At 46.5% G+C, this 27,500-nt stretch overlaps 1 protein-coding gene across 3 annotated transcripts in view; it reads right to left on the minus strand.

Moving 5' to 3' along the window:
• The window catches only part of MGAT5 (alpha-1,6-mannosylglycoprotein 6-beta-N-acetylglucosaminyltransferase), a 211,532-nt gene that overhangs the window by 113,240 nt on the left and 70,792 nt on the right, over positions 1 to 27,500 (minus strand). For all 3 annotated transcript variants that reach the window (XM_075609542.1, XM_075609541.1, XM_075609540.1), the window contains exon 2: positions 4,756 to 5,150. In XM_075609542.1, the coding sequence (XP_075465657.1) occupies positions 4,756 to 4,996 (241 nt within the window). In that variant the 5' untranslated portion in view covers positions 4,997 to 5,150. The remainder of the gene's footprint in view (positions 1 to 4,755; positions 5,151 to 27,500) is intronic.

The following is a 27,500-nucleotide window of genomic DNA, read 5'->3' on the forward strand; positions in this document are numbered from 1 at the left end:
GGGGAGAGCAGCACGGGGCATGTGGAGGGGGGGAGAGCAGCACGGGGCGGGGCATGTGGAGGGGGGGAGAGCAGCACGGGGCATGTGGAGGGGGGGAGAGCAGCACGGGGCATGTGGAGGGGGGGTGAGCAGCACGGGGCATGTGGAGGGGGGGTGAGCAGCACGGGGCATGTGGAGGGTCCCTCCTGCAAGGCTGGCGGGAGCCCCCCCCCCCCGCTGGCCTCCGCCACGAGGTGAGGCGGCGGTGCCGAGGAGCGTTGCAGGCGGCGCCGGGTAGGCTGGGCGGGAGAGGTGAGGCGGTGCCGAGGGGGCCGGAGGGGGTGAAGGGCAGGGCCGGGGGGGGTGAAGGGCATGGCTGGGGGGGGGTGAAGGGCATGACTGGGGGGGGGGGGGTGAAGGGCATGACCGGGGGGGGGGGTGAAGGGCATGGCTGGGGGGGGGGGTGAAGGGCATGGCTGGGGGGGGGTGAAGGGCATGGCTGGGGGGGGGTGGGATGAAGGGTATGGCTGGGGGGGGGGGGATGAAGGGCATGGCTGGGGCGGGGGGGTGAAGGGCATGGCCGGGGGGGGGGTGAAGGGCATGGCGGGGGGGGGGGGGTGAAGGGCATGGCGGGGGGGGGGGTGAAGGGCATGGCGGGGGGGGGGGGTGAAGGGCATGGCCGGGGGGGGATGAAGGGCATGGCCGGGGAGGGGTGAAGGGCATGGCCATAGGGGGGGTGAAGGGCATGGCCAGGGGGGTTGGGGGTGATGGGCATGGCCAGGGGGGGGGGGTGAAGGGCATGGCGGGGGGGGGTGAAGGGCATGGCGGGGGGGGGGGGTGAAGGGCATGGCCGGGGGGGGGGGTAAAGGGCATGGCCGGGGGGGGGGTGAAGGGCATGGCCGGGGGGGGGGGGGTGAAGGGCATGGCGGGGGGGGGGTGAAGGGCATGGCCGGGGGGGGGGGGTGAAGGGCATGGCGGGGGGGGGGTGAAGGGCATGGCGGGGGGGGGGGGTGAAGGGCATGGCCGGGGGGGGATGAAGGGCATGGCCGGGGAGGGGTGAAGGGCATGGCCATAGGGGGGGTGAAGGGCATGGCCAGGGGGGTTGGGGGTGATGGGCATGGCCAGGGGGGGGGGTGAAGGGCATGGCCGGGGGGGGATGAAGGGCATGGCCGGGGAGGGGTGAAGGGCATGGCCATAGGGGGGGTGAAGGGCATGGCCAGGGGGGTTGGGGGTGATGGGCATGGCCAGGGGGGGGGGGGTGAAGGGCATGGCCAGGGGGGGGGGTGAAGGGCATGGCCAGGGGGGTTGGGGGTGAAGGGCATGGCCAGGGGGGGGGTGAAGGGCATGGCTGGGGGGGGGTGAAGGGCATGGCGGGGGGGGGGGGTGAAGGGCATGGCCGGGGGGGGGTGAAGGGCATGGCCATAGGGGGGGTGAAGGGCATGGCCAGGGGGGTTGGGGGTGAAGGGCATGGCCAGGGGGGGGGGGGTGAAGGGCATGGCCAGGGGGGGGGTGAAGGGCATGGCCAGGGGGGTTGGGGGTGAAGGGCATGGCCAGGGGGGGGGGGGGGGGGGTGAAGGGCATGGCTGGGGGGGGGGGGTGAAGGGCATGGCTGGGGGGGGGGGGGGTGAAGGGCATGGCCGGGGGGGTGTGAAGGGCATGGCCGGGGGGGGAGGTGAAGGGCATGGCCGGGGGGGGGTGAAGGGCATGGCCGGGGGGGGGGGTGAAGGGCATGGCCGGGGGGGGGGGTGAAGGGCATGGCCGGGGGGGGTGAAGGGCATGGCCAGGGGGGGGGGGTGAAGGGCATGGCCAGGGGGGGGGGGTGAAGGGCATGGCCAGGGGGGGGTGAAGGGCATGGCCAGGGGGGGGGGGGGTGAAGGGCATGGCCAGGGGGGGGGGGTGAAGGGCATGGCCAGGGGGGGGGGGGTGAAGGGCATGGCCAGGGGGGGGGGGTGAAGGGCATGGCCAGGGGGGGGGGGGTGAAGGGCATGGCCAGGGGGGGGGGGTGAAGGGCATGGCCAGGGAGGGGGGTGAAGGGCCTGGCCGGGGGGGGGTGAAGGGCCGGGCCGGGGGGTGAAGGGCTGGGCGGGGGGGGTTAAGGGCCGGGGGGGGTGAAGGGCCGGGTGAAGCGCCGGGGGGGGGGGGGGGGGTGAAGCGCCGGGCCGGGGTGAAAGATCCCTTCCCCTGCGGTAACTTACCTCGCACCGGGTCGCGCTCCTACTCGGGTTCCTCGGCGGTCTCCGTTCCCCCCGGCGAGGCGGAGCTGAGACGCTCAGGTCAGGAGGTGGTGTGGGCCGCGGCCCGTGCAGAGAGAGCCGGAGCAGCGCGCGCGGAGATGGTGAGCTGGGGGCGCGGCCTCTAGGCCTGAAGGTGCGAGCGTGCTCGGGGGGGGGTGGGGGAGGGGGAGCACCGGGAGAGAGGGTGAGCACCGGGGGAGGGGGAGCACCGGGAGAGAGGGTGATGTTGAGGTCCCGCGGAGTGGTGATAGGGGGGGGGTTCGGTTGTTGCGGGCCAGCCGCGGGGGGGGGGTCAAGGCCGGGCAGCCGTTAAGGAGGGTGGAGTGTTTGTGTGTTGAGGAGGGTGGAGTGTGTGTGTGCTGAGGAGGGTGGAGTGTGTGTGTGTTGAGGAGGGTGGAGTGTGTGTGTGCTGAGGAGGGTGGAGTGTGTGTGTGTTGAGGAGGGTGTGTGTGTGTGTGTGTGTGTGTGTGTGTGTGTGTGTGTGTGTGTGTGTGTGTGTGTGTGTGTGTGTGTGTGCGCGTTGAGGAGGGTGGAGTGAGTGTGTGTGAGTGTGTGTGCGCGAGTTGAGGAGTGTGTGTGTGTGTGTGTGTGTGTGCGTTGAGGAGGGTGGAGTGAGTGTGTGTTTTTTTGGCCCGTCACTCCGCCTCAGGCCAATGAGAGGTGTGCGGGGGCGGGCGGGCGGCCCAAGGGACCAATGAGATTTCCCCTAGGGACACCGGACATCCAGGCAGGCATGCATGCATGCATACAGTGCTTTCACTAATATAGTATAAGAGATATATATATATATATATATATATATATATATATCATATATATATATATATCATATATATATATATATCATATATATAAACATAATACTGATTTAAGTTATGGTGAGTAAAAAAAGTGACAAAAACCCTCCACAGCAAAGCAAATATGCAAATACAACTGTATGCTCATCTGAATGTCTTAGGCAGGTCTGCAACCCCGCCTTTCCCCATTATCACCCAGCACACAGCACTTCCACTGCAGCAAGGGATTCTGGGAAATGACATGCAAATGAGCACACAGTGCCACTTTTTGCTTCAAAAACCATTTTTAACATGGTTCCCTATAGGCTTAAGCTTGCTGCATGGTCACAGCTTTGAGCACAGCCAGGGTTAAGGTGAATACCCAGAAAACCACGTATGCTTGCTTCATTCATTGTAACATCGCCGGAAGAAGAGATCAGTGTATCTCGAAAGCTCACACAAATAAAAGCATTTCGTTAGCCACAGAACGGTATAATATATTTATTTTTTGATTATATATATATATATATATATATATATATATATATACAGTGGTTGACAAATCACCAAAAAAATCTACTCACCACCTAGTACCAAACGTGTGCTGTTTGGGCCAATATTTACTCGCCCGGGGGTTAAATCCACTCGCCCGGGGCGAGCAAATGTATAGGTTTGTCGAACACTGATATATATGTGTGTGTGTGTGTGTGTGTGTGTGTGTGTGTGTGTGTGTGTGTGTGTGTGTGTGTGTGTGTGTGTGTGTGTGTGTGTGTGTGTGTGTGTGTGTGTGTGTGTGTGTGTGTGTGTGTGTGTGTGTGTGTGTGTGTGTGTGTGTTAAATATTTCAAAATAATATTTTCTTGGTCATTAAGTTAAACCCTTTGGCCAAAGCGCTATAAGCCTGCATGCCAACGTCAAGGCATAACCAAATATGCAGGTCCTGACACTACACTCTGAACCTTCCCTTTCAGCTCTGTATGAGGGGGAACAACCACAGTAGGTCCTGTCCATACAACAATAAGACAATAAAGAAATAGAATGGAAAGGGGCCAGAGAGAATTACACGTATTGTTTAGTTATACCGTAGTACCATCTCAAATATCAACATAAAAAGAATAAACTACGCAAGAAGAAATAGATATTGTCGTGTTTGCGGTCTTAACAATAAGATCCACTGGAGGCAATAAAAAATGCAGTGCAATCAACAGCCTTTAGGAGTTAGTGTAGAGGGAAATAAGTAGACAAAACATATTACCATATTCTTCCATACACATAAGGCCACTAGAATAAAAACTCATGAGAACAGAATGGATGTTAGACTTCTTAAAATGCTACTTTTATTGTGGCATTTTTTTAAATAAATGATTATTTTATCATTATGAAATGCTGTGGGATCTTGCATTCAGAGCAAAACAAATTCAAAATCAGCAGTGACTTTGGGGTGAAAGAAGAGGTTTTGTAAAATACTATAGACTACGTTATTTTAAATAACTGTCTCAAATAGCAAACATATGAACTTTAAGCCTACAAACATTACTGAATTGGTAAGCAGAGCAGCTTTAGTAACCGCAAGCTTAATTCTTTCAAATTTAAAAGCAAAGTGTATCATTTAAGTACCCCATCTGATCTACAACATGCTTTGTGTGTTACAAAGAAACACATGAACGTAAACATAAGCATTTCTAGATTGGGTATCGGAGGAGCCTTAACTGCATACCATCCATTATTTTCAGAGATAGACACAAAGTATACGATTTTTGTACTTACCATATGCTGTCATTGTCCCAACATATGGCCCGTCTACTACATTTCTGTTTTCTTCTGCCAGAGCTTTGATATATCTCTTGCTGAGATCCAAAATCTGTTCACGAAGCATTGAGCTACTTTCATGCTGCGTTCGCTGCTGAATTGTAAAATGCAGAAGCATCATGCCCCAAATGAAGCCAAAAGTCACCAAGAAAAAGCCCAGCTTCTGGGAGGAAAGCTTCCAAGGAGTGAAGAAGGCCATGGCCCACCTCCGGCCCCCCGACGCAAATTATTCGGTCACCGCAATAATTTCAGAGCATGTAGCAAGTGTTCAACCCCATGGTATCAACGTTCATTAGGCTCCTTCTGATTGCTCCAGCTCACCAGTCGGATTGCTTCTGTTCAGCTTCATAATGCTGCCGGAAAATAAAAAACAGCATTTTTCATATGAAGAGACATGCCAAATTAGTTATACAGCTATACATGGAGCACGACGACCACACAATGCTAGTTTACTGTATTGTATGTCTATTTATATAGCTCCATTAATGTACATAGCGCTTTACTGCAGTAATATACACGACACTCATATAAATAACAAATAATATAAATAACAAGAAGTGGAGAAGTGCTTCAGGCATAAAAGTAATCTAATTTGTAGGTAGGAAGAACGCACAGAGACAGTAGGCAGGCGATCTAGTAAGTGCATCTGCAAGGGGCCAAGGTTAGTGTTTAGTGTTTGAGGTGTTAATTATCAGCCACGGAGCTACTCATATGCTTCCTTAAGCAGGTGTGTTTTCCGGTGGGTCTTAAATGTGGTGAGAGAGGGTGCTGGTCGGATATTGAGGGGAAGGGCATTCCAGAGGTGTGGGGCAGTCAGTGGGAAGAGTTTAAGGCGGGAGAGGGCTTTCGATACAAAAGGGGAAGAGAGAAGACATGCTTGAGCAGAACGCAAGAGTCGGGATGGTGCATAGCGAGAAATTAGGGCTGAGATGTAAGGAGGAGCAGAAGAGTGTAAACCTTTAAAAGGGAGGAGGAGAATTGAGTGTGCGTACGGGATTTGATAGGAAGCCAGGATAGGGATTTCAGCAGGGGAGACTACGTGACAGATTTAGGAAAGAGCAGAGTGATTCTGGCAGCAGCATTTAGGATAGATTGTAGGGGAGACAGGTGAGAGGCAGGAAGGCCAGACAGCAGGAGGTTACAGTAGTCGAGACAGGAGAGAATGAGGGTTTGTGTCAGAGTTTTTGCAGTTGAGCAACAGAGGAAAGGGCGTATCTTGGAAAAATTGCGGAGGGAAAAAAACGACAGTTTTTTTGCTACCTTTTGATTGTGAGAGGAGAATGTGAGAGAGGAGTCGAGTGTGACCCCTAGACAGCGTGCTTGGGCTACTGGGTGAATGATAGTACTATGAACAGTAATGTGGAAGGAGGAACTAGGGCCAGGTTTGTGAGGAACTGTATGCTTTGTAAAAGGTTTGAATCCAGGACAGGAAGGGAGCAGGATCGTCAGGAACACCCAGGGTTTCACATTGCTTTGTAAAAGGGAAATCATATTGCATATTGGCTCAGTCAGTCGTACACAAACGCTGCTTCCAAAATCACTCTACTCTTTCCTAAATCTGTCTCAGCGTCTCCCCTGCTGAAATCCCTCTTGGCTTCCCATCAAATCCCGTATCACACACTCAATTCTCCTCCTCACATTTAAAGCTTTACACTCTTCTGCCCCTCCTTACATCTCAGCCCTAATTTCTCGCTATGCACCATCCCAACTCTTGCGTTCTGTTCAAGGATGTCTTCTCTACCCCTTTCCTATCCAAAGCCGTCTCCCACCTTAAACATTTTTCACTGACTGCCCCACACCTCTGGAATGCCCTTCCCCTCAATACCCAACTAGCACCCTCTCTATCCACATTTAAGACCCATCTTAAAACATACCTGCTTAAAGCCTGAGTAGCTCCATGGCTGATAATTAACACTTGATACATAAAGCTTGGCCCCCTGCAGACGCACTTACCAGAACGCCCTCCTACTGTCTCTGTACGTTCTTCCTACCAAACAATTAGATTGTAAGCTCTTCGGAGCAGAGACTCCTTTTCCTAAATGTTACATTAATGTCTGAAGCACTTCTGCCCATTATGTGTTATTTGTATTTATATGATTGTCATGTGTATTACTGCTGTGAAGCGCTATGTACATTAATGGCGCTATACAAATAAAGACATATGTACACACATACACACACAATTGTAGTACAAGATCTTCAAAATGTGATGATTGCAATTATTTTGCCTTTATAACAACATTTTTTTCCCCTTGTACAGTACCGACAGTGTACGCATGGTTGTACATAACATTTTTGCAGCCCCTTGTAGAGCATACAATCTGTGTTTTTGATGCCTGAGGCACAGGGAGATAGTGACTTGTCCAAAAGCACAAGGAGGGGGGCAGCAGGATTTTAATCGGGTTCCCCGGCTTCAAAGTCAGTGTCGTTGTTCAACATTGTATGGCACACATAAAATCACTATAAAGATATCCAGCTCTTTATATGGTTAGAGGGCACTTTACTACTATAGCTGTAGTCTACGTGTCTATCTTCTACACCAGCCGTCTCAAACTGAGTCCTCAAGGGCCACCAACAGGCCAGGTTTTATGGATATCCGTGCTTCAACACAGGTGGCTCCATCAGTGGCTCAGTCTGAGCTAACTGTGCTGAAGCAGGGATATCCATAAAAGCCGTCCTGTTGGTGGCCCTTGAGAACAGAGTTTGAGACCCCTGTTCTACACCGCGCCCATCTGACCTCGGGTGCACCAGGAAGCACAAACATTGCGCTAGATGGGAAAGGGGAGTGATGTATAATAGCGCTAATGGGGATTACAAACAATTGACCCTACTCTAAGGGCGAGCCCTATGGTCGCAAGGCAGCCTGGTGGTAACCTGACAGTACAATCAGAATAAACAGCAAATAAACAAAAGAGATACGGGTGCCTAATGAGTCCAAAAATAATGGAATCCTGGATATCCAGTAGAAATAGTTCCAGTTCCAAGGAAATCAACAGTCTCTGTATCTTGGGGTATTCAGATATGACTTGATGCAGTGGAAGTAGAACATGCAATGAAAAAAGAAATATTTAGTGCAACACAGTTAAACAATTTATACAGACATAATTGCAACTGGCTGACATAAACAGACAAAACAAACAGACACAACTAGACAAACAACACTTAAGCAAAGCTAATGATAAAAGTTATTTATTAAACTAGATGATAAAAAGGACAAATAGCTAACAGACCGCTCCGGTGGGTTAAAACCTAGATAACACTCACAGGACGGCTGCTGGTAATTCGCATAGTACCAATGGGGGCTGGTGACCGCGTGTGGGGGATCCGCTGGGTGCCTCAGACGCCTTGTATTCCTTCTGCGTCTCTCTACTGGCAAAAACCGGAAGTGACGCCGTCCTCGTGGCGGACCGGAATTGACGTTGCCGGATGTGAGTGTTATCAAGTCATATCTGAATACCCCAAGATACAGAGACTGTTGATTTCCTTGGAACTGGAACTATTTCTACTGGATATCCAGGATTCCATTATTTTTGGACTCATTAGGTACAAACATTGCGCTACCAACTCTAAAACTACCAAACGCTACAATTAGACTGCTTAACCGGAAAAATATAAACATGCCCAGACAAGCTACGCAAGGCAAGCCCACTGCATATAGGACATGGAATATGGAAAACCTCCGTACCAACATATGACTCCCCAGAAAAATTGTGGTCAGGTAAATAGGATAAACTGAACAGAAAATATGTTGATAGATGCAGGATATGAAGCAAGCTCACATTGTTTAAATAAACACCAATCCATGGCACTCTTCTTTTCTTTTTTCCCGTTCAATTTTTAGGTTTAAAAAAAAAAAAACCTTATTTAATCTAGTGCTGAACCACAGGACTCAGTGGCCTCCCAGTTTCAGAGAACAAGCACATTTTAATTTGACCACATGATCAACCCTCAAAAAAAAAGTTGTGATGTCACCTCCCAATCAGGCTTTCTATTGGCTGCTGGAGCGAAGGCTGACCCCAGCTGCCATACTGAAGAATATTTGTCCAGGCGGTTTCAAAGTTTGAGTTCTCTGCAACCAGATGTCTCCCCTGAGCTCAGAGTCCAATGGTTTAGCTTCAGGAGCTTTATAAATGTGTACTGTATAAAGAGACAGGTGTCCGGGGGATAGTGGGGAGTGTGCCGGTTTTAAAAGAACCAATGCTCTTAAAATGAGGCTCCGCTAGCGGATTCCATGCTTTTCTGCATTAAACTTAAAGGGAGAGGTCCAAGGATTTGCCCAACTGTCTTCCCCCCTTTAAAATGAAGTTTAGCTTAAAAGTGAACATCTGGGTCAATTATTTCTGCAGCTTTGTGCTTAAGATTGTTTAGATCAGTGAAGCAGGGATCATCATTACCCAACAACTTGCATTATTTTTTTATTTTTTTTTAATATTGATGATAATTTACAGATCTTATGTTTGAGTTAGGCTGCGCTTATAGTTAGGGCTACGGCGACGCAACAGCGTGACGTCGGCTGTCGCCATAACGTTTCCTGCACTCTGGTGCAAAACACAAAAAAGGGCGACCAGGGGCGTGGCACGTGAGCGGTTCAACCTCATTGGCTGAACCGCTCACGTGCCGCTGACGTCACGCGGCGATCGCTGAAGAAATCAAAATCCTTTGGCTACCAGCGATCGCGACTGTGACACGTCAGCCGTCGTCGCCATGGTTGCACCCACGACAGGCTGCATGTACTTGCTACGGCACTGCGCAACGCCGATGATCTTTTACAATCATTGTGCTAGATAAGCCTGAGTGGCAGGGCATCTTAAATACTTCTTCTGTGGAAGAGCAGGAGCCCATGTACAGGTGGACGTACCTGAACTCGAGACACTCACTTGCTCTGGATCGAATAAAAGACATCACCTTGTTCTATATTAACTCCACCCCAACATAAGGCCCATAATGAAAAGAAATATAATTATTTGAAATATGTTCTGATTAAAGAACCTTTTTACATTATGGAGACATTTCCATCTTTCTCACAGAAACATGGCTAAGCCCTAGAACTCCTGATGCACATATTGCCATTCAGGGATACTCCATTTCTAGGAGAGATAGGTCAAAGAGAGGAGAATGGGTGTTATTTTATATTGCAGACACCTTACAATTTACACGGTTAAATTGCCCCCAAGCCCGCCCTCTTTTGAAATCCTAGTTGGCAGAATCTGCCTCCCCTTTTCTAAGCCCGTCTTGATTGCTGGCATCTACTGCCCCCCTAAAGCCCCTTTACAATCTGACTGATATCACCCAGTTTCTTGGCTCCATTTCCTCTCTGAATGAGAAGAGTGAGCTGCTAGTTTTTGGGAATTTCAACTTAAATTGGCTTGGCCCTAAAAACCACAAAATCCAGATACAAATCAAGTCGCTTAACCCATCGCAATTCATTTCCCAACCCACACGGACAAACCTGAAATCTCACAACCATTCCTTGTTAGACTGGATTCTCTCCTCCAATCCCAGCAGAATCCAATCCTCTGCCATCCTTCCTGACATTTTCAGTGACCATGCAATAGTGTACCATGTAAGGAAAATAAAACCACCCCAATCAAGCCCTAAAATTCTCCCACTAGAACATTTAGAAACTTTAACCCACAAAAGTTGCTGGCTACCCTTACCAATAGCCCTTGGCACAGAATCTTTCATTCCCGACCCTTATTCTGCGCTTGACTATTTCCAATCAGAGTTCTTAAACCTCTGTGATACTCATGCTCCACTACGCAGAATAAATGTATGGGGGGGCCACCTTCCATGGGTTACAACTGACCTTATAGCACTCTACCAGTTCAGGGATGCCTTATGGAAAAGCTACAAAGTAACTGGCACTACCAAGGATCTCAACCACTACAGATGCCTGCGGAACATGTGCACAAGGCAAACAAGGCATGCAAAAGCACAATATTACTCTGACAATCTCTTCCAGAATACATCAAACCCAGCTAACTTCTGGAAGGTTATCAAAAATATATTCCAGCCTTCTAACCATCAACAACCAAGTAATATCACTAAGGGGGATATTACTCTGACAAACCCCACTGACATTGCAAATGCATTCAATGACTACTTTGTGGGGTGTGCCACTAACTTATTAGCGAAACGCAACCCAAACCACAAACCCGAATCTCTTCCTGGGACTACCCCTATAGTCCAACACCCTCCCAACAATGCCCACAATTTTCAATTTGGCCCAGTATCCGAAGAGGAGATTACACAAGCGCTCCTCAAATTAAAACTAAGCAGCCAATGTGGACCTGACTTACTACAGTCTAAGTTCCTAAGACTTGGTGCCCCAGCCATTGCCAAACCAAATGGTTCCATAGTCAACTTTATCCTGTCTGCAGGCCATATCCCTAAGACCTGGAAAACTGCAAGAGTTGTCCCAATCTTCAAAAGTGGGGACAAAAACACTGTCTCAAACTACAGGCCAATCTCTCTTCTCCCAATACTATCCCAAGTCATTGAAAAATGTGTTCACTCCCAATTAAGTGATTACTATACCAAGACAAATTTCCCTAGCCAATTCCAATCTGGCTTTCGCCCCAAACACTCCACCGTAACTACCCTGCTAAAAGTTTGCAATGAAATACAGTGTGGAATGGAACGGGGACAACTCACTGGTGCAATATTCCAAGATTTTGCAAAGGCTTTTGATATTGTTGATCATGCTATCCTGCTTTAACTCCAGAGCTCTGGAACAGGGGAGCATGCTTTAAACTGGTTTCAGTCCTACCTATCGGGTAGATCCCCAAGTGTCCATCTCAGGCTCTAACTCCAACCCCCTGGATATCACCTGTGGTGTCCCGCAAGGCTCTGTTCTGGGGCCCCTACTCTTCTCACTGTTCATCAATGACCTTCCCACAGCTTGTAAGGAAGCTTCAATACACATGTATGCAGATGACACAATCCTATATGCACACAGCCATAGCCTCTCCGACCTTGAACACATACTTCAGTCTGACCTTTTGAGACTCGAAAGCAGGATTTCCCAAAACAAACTGTTTTTAAACACTGACAAGACTGTAACAATGGTATTTGGGACCAAGACAACATTTTTAAAGCTTCCAGTGACTGAGCTCCAGATCAGAACCAACACTAACACCACCCTAACTCCTGTTACTAGTTTTAAATAACTGGGCATATGGTTTGACTCCCACTTAACATTCGGGATGCCCATTGATACCCTGACATCCAAAACCTATGCCAAACTATGTGCACTTTACAGGAACAAATCCTCCTTAAGTCTGCTGGTCAGAAAGCGTATTGCACAGCAGATGGTAATACCAATTATCGATTATGGAGACATAGTACAGTATATGGCTCGGCACCCCAAACCCACCTTGGCAAACTTGACACCCTCTACAATTCAATATACCGTTTTGTTCTCCAATACAACTACAACACACATCACTGTGAAATGCTCAAAGAACTAGATTGGTCATCACTTGAGTCTAGGCGCAAAGTTCATCTTTCCTGTATTGCCTTCAAATAATTTCTGGGCAAGCTACCCATCTATCTGAACAAGCTCCTCACCCCGACCACATGCAGCACTTATCTGAGATCTGACTCCAAAAGACTGTTCATGATCCCAAAGCTCAACAAAGTATCCGGACGTTCCTCCTCCTCTTATCGTGCACCACAAAATAGGAACAACCTACCGGAGACTCTCACATCCACCACCAGTTTAAGTTCTTTCAAATCTAAGGCTGTCTCACATTTTAATCTGGTCTGTAACTGTTACATACGCCTATAATATATATTTTCTTTAACTGTGCATGCAATGTCTTGTATATAATGTATACCCTGTTCACTTATGTAACTATTTGTAACCATGTATTATTTGTAATTTTAATTCTGTGCCCAGGACATACTTGAAAACGAGGCAACTCTTAATGTATTACTTCCTGGTAAAATAGTTTATTAATAAATTTCAGTTTGTATATTGCACATTGTGACTGCATGAGCTAAGGATACTACAAGCATGTGATATTTACACTACTAAATAGTTCTGAGAACATCTGTGAAAGTGGGAGGATTATGGCTTCAGCCGCTGATATTTCCAATGGCTTCCCTCCCAACCTATTCAGGAAAAAGAAAAGAATGCAAGGGGGGGGGGGGTGGCTTTAGAAAGTTGGTGTCCCCAAGCTCCTTATGACAGAAAGGGTCACACTTCCTAACTTGCCTGGAATCCAGCACCTGCAATTAATATTGCACAAGAAAAAAAAAAACTATTGCATTGTGCAATCTGTTACAACAGGACTAGAAACCCGCTGCTTCTAGATCAGGGGGGCTCAACGCCAGACCTCGAGCTCCCCCAACAGGTCAGGTTTCCAGGATATCCCTGCTTCAGCACAGGTGGCTCAATCAGAGGCTCAGTCGAAGACTGATGCAGGGATATCCTCAAAACCTGGCCTTTTGCGGGGGCTTGAAGACTGGAGTTGAGCGTCCATGATCTTGATCAAACGACACGTTGCATACCACTATACAACTCCTCATTTGTTTCAGAAAACGGCGCCCCAGCGATTCCACAAATGCAGTTGTTCCCACAAACGCAACTTGAACTTTAAAAGTGGTTATCTTTATCTTTTGGGTGTATAAGAAAAGCAAATTCTTTAACACTAGTATGTGTGTGTATGAAGGAGAAAATCCAGATTTGGGGACAAAAATCACAATCAACTTAGGTCCTGCAACATAATTGCAGCACAGTCATTTTCATCATGGCCAAGGCTTTGTGTTGTGAGGTCAGCACAGATACACAAATGTGTTTGCAAGTGACTTCAAAAGCCAAATATATATTATAATGTGACATTTTCTTGACGACCATGCCAGACCAAACACCAGAGTAGTGAAGTGATGCTGACCATGCAAAACCATCTATAGCAAATGTCTTTAATGTGAGAGCACCCTGTGCCCCTCCATTGCCTCTCAAGTAACAGAAGTGGCTTCTAAACAATCTAACAGGTTGTTGGAGAAAATTAAGCACCCATGTCATTTTAAACACTCGGCTCTTAAAGCTCAACACTCCTTAGAAGTTAATATCTTAATGGTGGCTGGTGTCTGTACTTGTGTAAGCAGATATAATCCCAGTCCTCAAACCCCCAGGCTCCTGTTATAGAGCCCTTACATATGTATGGGTTGAACATACCCACCAGTCAACTAAAATGGACAGTCAGGACTGCTGGGGTTTTAAGATCTGCAAGAGCCGTTTTATTTTTTGCACAATGCATGCAATGGGTTGACTTCAGATTTATAAAAAAAAAAAAAAAAAACAGCTTCACATGCAATTATGCTCAGTAACTTTTTTATATGTCACTGACCATTGTTTATCTATAATTATTATTTTGCATCGTTTATCTGCTATGTGATACAGTACTTGTCCCATTTGGGATTGCACCTTTTAGGAATACCATTGAAATAAGCATTAAGAGGCACGGATATTAGAAATGACATATATTGTACGTATCTAAGGGAATCAAACTTTGCATCTTGACCTTTCCTTGTCACTTTGCAAAGGGTTTTCAGTGCTGTTATACAGAACATATTCGTGGCTTTGTCGAGTTGCAAGTAGAGGAGATTTGCACTCTTCCCGAGTAGGAGATCTCTGTTCATACCTTACAGTTCTCAACGTAACACGATTCATATTTCTATGCGCTTATACAAAAAAAGATACATTTCTCCCGCCCCCTCCATCTAATTTATGTTTTCATCGACAACTCACTGTGAAGAGGGAACAGGTAGTAGTAAGATTAGTAAAGTCCCACTTATTGACTAACTAACCAATGCTCCTGAATCATATATTGTAGTTTATATTCTACCTTCTTCCCAATTGACGCTCCAAAGCCCTTCGGCAACCATCAATTCCCTACCAAATAAATATCTTGGTGGAGTCCCATTGCCACAAAAAAAAAAAAAAAATTACAAATTGCCACTGTTGCGCATGTGCGAGTGGTGCCAGGTAAGGGGCTAGCGCGCTCGTGATCACGCACGATCGCTTTTTCGTCATTACGATTAGCCAGCGGGGGCGCGGGCACCTTACTTCCGTTACACATTTTCGTCTCCATGAAGGAGTTTTGTCCTATGAGAAGTTAGTAGGAACAGCAAAGAAGTTTCACTTCAAAACAGCCATTAAGACTAGTAGGGAAGGCATTGAACAATATAGCAACTCTAACAAATTGACAGTGGAACCGTATATTAAAAGTCAACTGGTTTGGTTCAACTAGTTTCTTAGATCCCCAGGTAATTAACGATATTAGCCCTGATATAAGCCCCAATACTTCAAGGTGCAATCCAAAAGGGGAGCAAAATAAACCAATGGTAGGTATGTTTATAAGGTTTAAATCAAGAGATCGATATCAAAATAATGAGTGTAATAATTAAGTAATAATCCCCGAAGAACAGGGCATTACTGGCCAATATCACAGCACCTCTATACACACAGAAACTGCTGCTACACACACGCTACACCCATAAACACTGCTGCTGACACACACACACACACACACACACACACAAACTGCAGACAGCCACTTATTTGCAGACCCCCCCCCCCCCCCCCAATTCAACTGAATCTGCTCAGAAAATCTCAGTCAGCTCGGGAGGGGGAGGAGTCAACCCGTGGCTGATACTTCCCAACCAATCCCCTGCCCTGTCTCAGAGCTGTTACTCATTCTAACCAATCCCCTGCCCTGTCAGCTGTTCTGAAAGCTGATTGGCTGGAAATAAACACATTGAAAACTGCACTTTGCAAGCTGCTAAAATTCCGGGCATTACTGATTGGATAATGCCTGGAATCTTAACCAATCAGAGAGCAGGGTTTTCAATAATGCCCGGAATTTTACTGCCTATAATGTAAAGTATTTGAAATCCTTTTTACAATGTATCTTGAAAATGTTAAATGAACATTATAACCAGATGGGTGGGTTTTACTGCCCTTATCAATGTCTCATGTCTCGTTATTTAGGGTCAAACATTCAGACAACTCAAACCACCGCCAAATAGGGTCAGAGAGCTTGTGTCTAATCTTCCACATTGAACTGGTCCATGCCTTTAATGTGGGCAGCTATCAACAGGCACTCCCAAAAAATAGATGTTAATGTTTGCATTTCTATTTTTTTGGCCTGTGAATGTTTTTAATTTATTCAACTTATTTTTTTATACAAAATAAAAAATCCCATTACAAAAGAAACTGCCAATGTTTTGATCCAAGCAGCTGACATTCAACAGAAAAACAGACAGAAACTGAATTTGTTTACTAAACTTATTAATACATCTCCAGAAGAGTTTCTTCAGGCCAAATTCCACTGGATAACAACACAGGGTGTGTGTTGCTAACACACTCTGAATAGATTAGTAGTGTTGCACTTCATATGGTAAATTTAGTTCTGGTTAACCTTTCACGGGAATTATTTTATACTGTAGCCAGATTTATACTAAATGCCTCCTTTCAAGACTTTATTATAAAAAATAAAAATAAAAAGAAGAACCGATTCTTTCCGGTGACGCAACTTTTAATAAAAAGCCTTCTTATGTTTCGAACATTGGCCCAACCTTTATTATATTATTATTATTCTGTACTATGGAGATGTGGTTCTCTTTGAATTTTATTGGTATTTGTTTCTGTTGTAAGAGTTGTCTACAAAGTCTGATCTGGTTCGGCACATTGTGGATCGGGTAGACAGATTGTTGGGAGGGCCTGGGATTAACCCGTCTGGCTTGGTACATGTTGGCACCAAAGGCAAAGTTAGAGAAAGACGGAGGGTGCTAAAAAACGATGTCAGGGATCTAGGCCAAAAGCTTAAGACAAGGACCTCCAAGGTAGTATTTTCAGAAATACTACCAGTGCCATGCGCTACCGTAGGGAGACAGTCAGAGATTAGGGAGGTTAATGCATGGCTTAGAAAGTGGTGCAGGAAGGAGGGGTTTGGGTTTTTAGAGCTCTGGGACTCCTTTTCTGAGAGGTGCCATCTATATTCTAGGTACGGATTGCACCTCAATGAAGAGGGATCTTCTGTGCTAGGGGGGAGAATGTTAAAAAGGTTGGAGGAGATTTTAAACTAGGATGGAGGGGGGAGGGGAATGAAACAGTTAAACTAAATGAAACAGTGGTGTGAAAAAGAAAGCACACCCTCTGAATTCTATGGTTTTACATATCAGGACATAATCATCTGTTCCTTAGCAGGTATTAAAATAAGGTAAATACAACCTCAGATGAACAACAACACATGACATATTACACCGTGTCATGTACTTTGACAAATCCCAAATGCAAAACCTTACATTTATTTGTATTAAACCTCATCTGCCATTTACCTGCCCACGTTTCCAGTCTCTCCAAGTCCTTCTGAAGAGAAATTACATCCAGCTCTGATTCTTCTCCCTTACACAATTTAGTATTATCAGCAAAGATGGAGACTTTGCTCTCGGTGCTAACCTCAAGGTCATTAATAAACAAGTTAAAAAGCAGGGGGCCCAGTACCGATCCCTGAGGTACTCCACTCACGACTTTAGCCCAACCTGAAAAAGTTCAATTTATGACAACCCTCTGTTGTCTGTCCTTTAACCAGTTTTCAATCCAGGTGCATATATTATTACAGAGTCCAATTTTCTTTATTTTGTACACCAACCTCTTGTGTGAAACCGTATCAAAAGCCTATGCAAAATCTAACTAGACCATATCAACTGCATTACCCTGGTCTAAATTCCTACTTACCTCCTCAAAGAAACAAATAAGGTTAGTTTGGCATGATCTATCCTTCATAAATCCATGCTGACTATTACTAATAATTTTGTTTTCCATTAGGTATTCCTGAATATTATCCCGTATTAAACCTTCAAGTAGTTTCCCCACTATTGAAGTCAGGCTTACAGGTCTGTAATTCCCCACTTGTGATCTAGCTCCCTTTTTAAATATAGGCACCACATCTGCTTTACGCCAATCTTGTGGTACTAAGCCTGTGGAAATGGAGTCCTTGAATAATAAATATAATGGTTTGGTTATTACTGAGCTTAACTCCTTGAGAACTCTTGGATGTATGCCATCGGGGCAGGTGCCTTATTTACTTTAATTTTTTCAAGCCGCTTATGAACTTCTTCCTCAGTTAACCAATTGTTCATTAATATGGAGCTTGTGGCTTCCTCCTGCGGCACTACAATTGAACTTGATTCTTCCCTGGTAAACACAGAGGCAAAGAACTTGCCTCTGCTTTTTCCTTATCTCCAATAATCTGCCTACCCATCTCACACTGAAAGGGTCCTATATTTTCTTTTCTCATTTTTTTTGTTAATTAAGGTACTTAAAGAACTTTTTAGGGTTGACCTTACTTTCTATTGCAATCCTTTTTTCATTATCCATTTTTGCTAATTTGATTGCCCTTTTGCAATTTTTGTTACATTCCTTGTTACATTCCTTATAATTCCTTAGAATTCTGAAAGGAGGTCTACGTCTAAAGAATCTAAACGCCTTCCTCTTCTTATCCATTTCCTCCCCTACCTGTTTATTTAGCCACATTGGTTTTGACTTATTTATTTTATACTTATTACCCAAGGGTATACACCGATGAGTGTGCTTTTCTAACAATGTTTTAAAGACTGCCCATTTATTTTCTACATTTTTCCCTGCAAAAACATCATCCCAGAGTATTACTTGTAGATTAGACCTCAGTTTATTAAAATCTGCCTTTCTAAAGTTTAAGGTCTTTGTTGAACCCAAGTAATCTGTTTTTTGATAATTTATTTCAAATGAGACCATGTTATGATCACTGTTACCCAAATGTTCCAGGACTTGGATATTTGTTATTACTTCTACATTGTTTGATACGACCAAATCCAGTACTGCCCCTCTCCTGGTTGGTTCCTCAATAATTTGGGTTTCCTTTTGTTGTAATGCTAATCTCATTGCCCCAGCCTATGTCTGGATAATTAAAATCACCCATTATGCAAATATGACCCAGTTTTGGTGCCTTCTCCAATTGCAAAAGTATTTTAGCTTCCTCAATCTCACAGATATTTGGTGGTTTATAGCATAACCCTACAAACGTTTTCTTTATACTTTTACCTTCACTGCTAATTTCTATCCACAAGGTCTCTACATTTTCATCATTCCCTTCATAAACATCGTCCCTTATAATAGGTTTTAGATGCGGTTTAACATATAAACATACTCCACCTCCCCTTCTATTTGTTCGATCCTTCCGAAAAAGGGAATAAACCTCCAAATTAAACTGTCCAGTCATGAGTTTCATCCCACATTTCAGTAATGCCTATTATATCATACAGCTCCCTTGCAGCTATTAATTCAAGCTCCCCCATTTTATCTGTCAGGCTTCTTGCATTAGCAAGCATGCATTTCAGTTTTTTTTCAGCCTGTACTATTATCTTATCTGCTCCTTCCTTTCTGCGCCCACTTGGTTTAGTCTTTAGAAGTTTTCTAGTATTATCTGTATTTACTATGGGTGTCTCGCTGCTTGTCAAACTCGCACTTCTCCCCATTCTATCTCCATACCCTCTTGTATCCTCCTCTATTCCATTTTGTTCATTATCTGTTTCATTCCCCCCTCCATCTTAGTTTAAAATCTCCTCCAACCTATTTAGCATTCTCCCCCCTAGCACAGAAGATCCCACTTCATTGAGGTGCAATCCGTCCCTAGAATATAGATGGCACCTCTCAGAAAAGGAGTCCCAGTGCTCTAAAAACCCAAACCCCTCCTTCCTGCACCACTTTCTTAGCCATGCATTAACCTCCCTAATCTCTGACTGTCTCCCTGCGGTAGCGCATGGCACTGGTAGTATTTCTGAAAATACTACCTTGGAGGTCCTTGCCTTAAGCTTTTGGCCTAGATCCCTGTAATCATTTTTTAGGACCCTCCATCTTTCTCTAACTGTGTCATTGGTGCCAACGTGTACCAAGACCGCCGGGTCAATCCCAACCCCCCCCCCCCCCCCCTCAAACAATCTGTCTACCCGATCCGCAATGTGCCGAACCTGAGCACCCGGGAGACAAACTGTTTGATTCATGCGGTCACAGTAACAGATTGCCCTATCTACCTTCCTAATAATGGAGTCCCCTACCAACACAATCTTTCTTTGCATCTGAGCATCCCGAGTTCCCACTGTGCTGGAGGAACTATTCCCCTGGCTGCTAGAGGAATTAGTCTCCCCCAACCTTGCCATTCCTGCCCCGACACTCCCAATATCTTCACTCAACATGGCAAATCTATTGGGATGTGTCAGCTCAGAAACACCCTGCCTCTCTCTATTGCCCCTGCTTCCCCTTCTAACTGTCTCCCAGCTACCTACCTGCTCCTCACCAACAGCAACCAAGCTACCTACCTGCTCCTCACTAACAGCACCACCATCTGCACCACTAGTCGAAGCAAGGGCCTGCTCAGTGAGCTCTAAACCCCTTTCAAGATTGCCAATGTCCCTCAATATTGCAAGTTGCCTCTTCAGATCAGCAATCTCTGACTCTAAAGAGACCACCTGCTCACACTTCTAACAGCGGTATGCTCCTTGGAACAGCTGCTCCAAGTGCACATACATGTGGCAAGATGTGCATTGAGTGGCATTTTCAATCCTGCTCATTCTAGCAACTATGAAGGTTATAAGTACTAACAGTAAACTGTACTTCAATATACTATACCTTGTTTAACCACTTCCATGTTCAAACTGCTTCTGTTTCTAACTGTACACTTTAAACAACCAGCACTTTAAATCAACCACACAGATCAGTCAGTCTACGCAAGCTCAGAATTAGTTAGGCGCCTCTGTTTAAATAGGGACAACCACCAGGTGTGTTAGGTTAGCAATTAACTAACCACACCCACTCTGCCTCAGGCAGGAGAAAGGGAGGGGGGGGTTGGAAGTTACAGGCTTCAATAACCACACCCTTTAAAAATAAATTAACCCACTGCACACTCCCCAAAATCAGCCACCACTGCTAGTATACACAGGACAGGGTAATGCAGTTGATGTGGTCTACTTAGATTTTGCAAAGGCTTTTGATACCGTTCCACACAAGAGGTTGGTGTACAAAAAAAAGCAAATTGGACTCAGTAAAAATATATGCACCTGGATTGAAAATGGTTGAAGGACAGACAACAGAGGGTTGTCATAAATGGGACTTTTTCAGGTTGGGCTAAGGTCGTGAGTGGAGTACCTCAGGGATCGGTCCTGGGACCACTGCTTTTTAACTTGTTTATTAATGACCTTGAGGTTGGCATCAAGAGCAAAGTCTCCATCTTTGCTGATACTAAATTGTGTAAGGTAGTAGAATCAGAGCAGGATGTAATTTCGCTCCAGAAGGACTTGGAGAGACTGGAAACTTGGGCAGGTAAATGGCAGATGAGGTTTAATACAGGTAAATGTAAGGTTATGCATTTAAGAAGCAAGAATAAACAGGCCTTACAAATTAAATGGAGATAAATTGGGGGAATCCTTGATGGAGAAGGATTTAGGAGTGCTTGTAGACAGCAGACTTAGCAATAGTGCCCAAAGTCATTCAGTAGCTGAAAAGGCAAACACGATCTCATCTTGTATTAAACGGGCAATTGATGGAAGGGAAGTAAACATAATTATACCGCTTTACAAAGCATTAGTAAGACCACACATTGAATATGGAGTACAATTTTGGACACCACTCCTTAGAAAAGACATTATGGAACTAGAGAGAGTGCAGAGAAGAGCCACCAAATTAATAAAGGGTATTGACAATCTAACTTATGAGGAGAGGCTAGCTAAATTAGATTTATTTACATTAGAAAAGAGACGTCTAAGGCCTCGGCCATGTTAACCGCTTGCTGGCGGAAGCGTGCTGAGGCGCGCTCCAGCTCAGCACTGAGCCCCTACAGAAGCAATTAGAGCGGCTTTAGTAGGGGCTCACCTGCGCTTCCGCGCGCTTGCGGAAGCGCAGGTCTTAGGGGAATTTAAAATTCTCCCGCTTGCCGGCGCGACAGGCCGGTCACGTGAGCGGTTCGCCCAATGAAGGCGAACCAGGTCCGTGACGTCACTGGCCCGCCCCCGGCCAGTGACGCGCCCGCCCCCGGCCCGCTCCCTGACGGCCCGCTGACGGTAAGCAACCGCAAGGCCAAGGAAAGCACCCGCTTTCCCTGAGCCTCAGCGAGCAAGCAGGGAGCATGGACTCAGCCTAAGAGGGGATACGATAACTATATACAAATATAGTCGGCGACAGTACAGGGAGCTTGCCAAAAAAACATTTAATCCCAAGGGCAATACAGAGGACTCGAGGGCATCCCTTAAGGTTGGAGGAAAGGAGATTTCACCAGCAACAAAGGAAAGGGTTCTCTACAGTAAGGGCAGTTAAAATGTGGAATTCAATACCCATGGAGACTGATGGCAGATACAACAAAATTTGTTCAAAAAAAAGGACATCTTTTTAGAAAGGTATATGTGTGTCTTTATTTATATAGCGCCATTAATGTGCATAGCGCTTCACAGCAGTAATACGTGACAATCATATAAATAATAAATTATATAAATAACACAAAGGGAAGAAGTGCTACAGACATAAAAGTACCATTTAGGAAAAGGAGTACCTGCTCCGAAAAAGCTTACAATCTAATTTTGTTGGTAGGAAGAACGTACAGAGACAGTAGGAGGGCATTCTGGTAAGTGCGTCTGCAAGGAGTAAAGGTTAATGTATGATGTGTTATTTATCAGCCATGGAGCTACTCATATGCTTCCTTAAGCAGGTGTTTTATGAGGTATCATTGGATGATATGACTGGGGTTTTTTTATTGCCTTCCTCTGGATCAATAAGGAAATATAGATATAGGATAAAGTATCTATTGTCTAAATTTAGCATAGGTTGAACTTGATGGACGTATGTTTTTTTTTAACCTCATCTACAATGTAACTATGTAAGGCCTCGGACACGCTTACCGCTGGCGTGCTGAGGCTCAGGGAAAGCGGGTGCTTTCCCTGGCCTTGCGGTTGCTTACCGCAAGCGCTCTCAGCAGGCCGTCAGGGGGCGGTCCAGGGGCGGGCGCGTCACTGGCCGGGGGCGGGCCAGTGACGTCACGGAGCTGGTTCACCCTCATTGGGCGAACCGCTCACGTGACCGGCATGTCTCGCCAGCAAGCGGGGGAATTTTAAATTCCCCTAAGACCTGCGCTTCCGCAAGCGCGCCCCTACTAAAGCCGCTCTAATTGCGGCTGTAGGGGCTCAGTGCTGAGCGGGAGCGCGCATCAGCGTGCTGAGCGGGAGCGCGCATCAGCGTGCTGAGCGGGAGCGCGCATCAGCGCGCTTCCGCCAGCAAGCAAGGAGCATGGCCGAGGCGTAAAGGAGATCAGGAAAAAAAGGCTCCAAATGCTGCACTCAACCTATTGATAAATCTTAAACATAATGTTGGTATGAATGAAAAGGTAAATACCAGGGCGATATCAGGATCAATTAAAGGAGACTGGTCATGCTAACTACCTCTTACGGGAATAACAAAAAAATAATAAAACTTTATTAACATATACTAAACTCACATTGTGTACTTTATTTACATTGTGTGAATATTAAAACCCCAGTGGTGAGGACCGGACAAGCTAATGTAGAAGGAGGATACATAAGCTATAGTAAGCTGTAATGCCACGTAAGTTGTATGTGTTTATTAACTTGTATCTCAAAAGGCTGGTTCAGTGTAATCTTTAGAGAATTGTATGTATACTCATACTTCTCAGTGATTTAACCATTCAATTGTAAATTCAACATTAATTGAATGTGTGTCACAAAAGGAGCCTTCGTAATCAAAAGGGGTATCACAACGTCAAATTCGTTTTAGGAGGATTGTTCCCTATAGTAGCGCTGATATTAATTGCCACAGAATTAACAACAAATGTGTATCGCAGATGTACGTCACCCAATGTAGGTGCATACATTGGTGTGATGGAATCACTGAGCAAAGATGTAACTATATAGTTATCAGTACTGCATAAATTATGCGCCTGTATGTCACAAAGCCGTAATACTTGGGCAGTTCCTAACAATAACACCACTTCATGTCATTGGATAGAGTATCCCCCGTGATACCAGTGATGTTTAGTGTGAAACACTGATTGTAGATATGTTACACAGATACAAAAATCCAAAAAACAACAAAAGGAAAACAGAGCACAGCAGCAAAAGATGAGGGCTACAATACCGTGGCTAAGTTAAAACCAATTTAATTGAAGAGTGACAACATTGGCAAGGTATGGCAAGCAACGCGTTTCACGCATGTTCCAGCGCTTCGCCAGAGAGTTACTGTTTTTAAATCGGGAGCCACGTTTAGACCGCATTATATGCGGATTCGCGTTGTAGCGGATCGCATTAGGACGGGGTTGAGCTGTACCTTCTACTTTTTGTCTATGGACTGTTACTTTGTATCCAGGATTTGGAAGCACTGATCTATGAACCTCTGTTCATTTTTGTCTAGTTATGTTACACAGATGTTTGCTATCCAATAAGTGCATATACCAGTGTAATCAATGCATAGCGTTAGTGACTATTGACTGAAGTCATATTACCCCTGTCCTGACATATAGCAGAATTATATGGCTTTAATCAGCAGCAAAGTATTTGAAATAAATCATCGCTATACAACCAGTTTAGGGTCATAGTGGATATTCTTCAATACTAATCATATTAGCTTAGTGTGTCTATGCATATACAGCTTGTTGATTAAATAGACACATTGCCAATGATCTCATTCTTACAGATATGATGAATAGATAAACCCCTCATTTAGACCCAAGGGGGTCTATATTCACGCTGTAAAAGATGTTTGTCCCAATCCCCCTTGCGGGGTCAAAAACATACATCCTCAATGCCTGTAAAATGCAGAACCCCTGCATCCCCTTTATGTGCTTCAATAGTATGTCTCGCTATGGCGGTGTCTAATGCATTCCTGACTGAGCCTATTTGCTCCAGCAAAAAGCAGACAAAGGCAGCGCAATGCCAAAAAAATAAAAAAAGCAGGAGGCGGCCCACTAATACAATAAAAAGGTTTATTCCATGAAGGATCAAACATGACCGCCAAACAGCAGCAAAAAGCACAACGCCAACGCGTTTCGGGCCGTGTGCCCTTTATCAAGGTGTATCATACATACAAAAAATGGTGAACAGATTAATCCTCCCACTCCTTGAGAAAGCGCAGTTTTTGCGTGAAACGCGGGGCAGGATCAATCTGTTCACCATTTTTTTGTATGCAATAATAAAGCCCATCATTTGTCACTATTTTTGTGGGCTCCAGTTTTTTTCTACTTGCCAGTGGATCATCCGGATAGTGTGCGCACGCCCCGGAGCAACTTCCATTGTTATTGCATACACACAGAATTTCAATCTTTCATTATAAATGGCCTTCTTCAGTATTATCCTACAACTCTTTGGATTTCCATACTAGTCTGACCACTTTGTTTTCTCCATAACAGCCATCAGTCTTCAGGAATTTATTTAACTTTAGTTGTTTTTTTTAACCGAAGCCTATGTTCCTGTTTGACCTTCCTCTAACCAGATTGTATTATGTTTTGATTTATGTTAACATGTGGAGATCACAGATAATAAAAATACAAGTGTTAAATCTCTACTTAATACTGGGAGGCAAATGCACAAATCTGAGAATCCCAATTGAAGGCGCAGTTCCAACTAATGGGAGGTGTTTTTCCCTTTAAAAAAAAGGAGCACTCCCCCCCTCCCCCCCCCATCACCCCTTCCCCCCCCCTCTCCTTCACCCCTCCTGCCCGTGCTCTTCCCCTCCACTCCCGACACCAACTAGAACGTGCCACATCCTAGCACGTCCTACTCATAAGTGCCTTCCCCCCATTCCACCACCCCCCCATCCACTTCTCCTCCTCCCCCCCTCCCCCTCCTCCTCCCTCCCCCCTCCCACCCTCCTCCTCCCTCCCCCTCCCTCCCCCCTCCCACCCTCCTCCTCCCTCCCCCCTCCCACCCTCCTCCCTCCTCCCCCCTCCCACCCTCCCACCCTCCTCCCTCCCCCCTTCCCCCTCCCACCCTCCTCCCTCCCCCCTCCCACCCCCCCCTCCTCCCTCTCCCCCCCCTCCCACCCTCCTCCCTCTCCCCCCCCCTCCCACCCCCCCTCTCCCCCCCCCTCCCACCCCCCTCTCCCCCCTCTCCCCCCCCCTCTCCCCCCCCCTCCCACCCCCCTCTCCCCCCCCCTCCCACCCCCCTCTCCCCCCCCCTCCCACCCCCCTCTCCCCCCTCATTTTCAACTGTAGCATCCACAAATATCTCAGAACACTAATAAAGTCCAACCACATGCCTCCTCACTGCTCCCTTCCCCGCCCCCCCCTCCTCCCCCACCCCCTTTCCCCCCCCCCATCCCCCACTCCCTTTCCCCCCCCCTTATCCCCCACTCCCTTTCCTCCCCCTTCCCATTTCCCCTACCCCCCTTCCCATTTCCCCTCCCCCCCCCTCCTTCACCTCTCCTGCCCTTCCCCTCCACCCCCGGCACCAACTAGAACTTGCCACATCCTAACACGTCCTACTCGAAAGTGCCCTTCCCCCCCCCCACCTCTCCCATCTCCCCCCCCACCCAACACCCTCCCTCCCCCTCACCCTCCTCCCACCCCCTCCCCTTCCCCTCCCCCCCCATCCTCTACCAGGTTCAGGTCCATGGGCCATACCAAGCATCCAGGCTCACAAAAGTCAGAAGCTCTAAACGTATCCCTATTAGACCATAAATGGAGACTCCTACAAGCTAACTATAAATATCGATGGAGCACTACCCATATTAAATACCTAGGAGTCAGAATCTCAAGCACCTATAGCTTCCTATACCAATCCAACAACCCCCACTTGTTTGACCAAATCAAAAAAGACCTGGAGAAATGGAAAAAGCTCCAAATTTCCTGGATTGGAAGAATTATATCAATAAAAATGAACGTCCTGACGAGACTTCTTTATTTCTTCCAAACACTCCCTGTCCCCGTCCCAATCGCAGCCCTGAAACATATCCAGGCCCTTATGTTCCAATTCATTTGGAATGATAAACGGCCAAGAGTACCAAGGTCTGTGATGTTGTCCCCCAAGACAAGAGGAGGTGTGGGGGTCCCCGACGTGATCAGATACTATTCGGCGGCCCAGTTGAAGCAGGCTGTAGTTTGGAACTACGACCCGGCCTCCACCTGCTGGCTAGCGATCGAATCACATCATGCTGCACCTGCCACCCTCCAGGTCCACCTCTGGTCTCCTGTGGGAAGGGAGGGAGGACCACGGTGATTCGCTCTGGGGGCAATGAGATCCACATGGGATGTCTGGCTCAAAAACAAAGGGAAATATGGCCTGCTAGCTACCCCATCCCAACTTACCCCCATCTTTGGAAACCCACACTTCCCACCTGGGTGTTCCAAAAAACAATTCGACCAATTCCAAGGTGTAGGAATAAGGCTGATTGCCGATCTGCTGAAAAACGAGGAGATCCTCTCCTTCCAAAAACTCAGCGACAAACAAACACCAAGGTCTCCATCTGTTCAAATTTCTGCAAATTAGGCACTTCCTTCTATCCCTAGCCCCAAACGCTAAATTCCTCCCATTAACCAGGTTTGAATCCCTTTGCGGCAAGGGCTCCTACCAGAGAGGTCTGATCTCAGATCTATAGGGGGATGGAGTCGGCAACCAGCCACCCAATCCACAAGTATATGCAAAAATGGTCAGAGGACCTCAATGTA

Source organism: Ascaphus truei, chromosome 7 (genome assembly GCF_040206685.1).
Source record: "Ascaphus truei isolate aAscTru1 chromosome 7, aAscTru1.hap1, whole genome shotgun sequence".
NCBI lineage: Eukaryota > Metazoa > Chordata > Amphibia > Anura > Ascaphidae > Ascaphus > Ascaphus truei.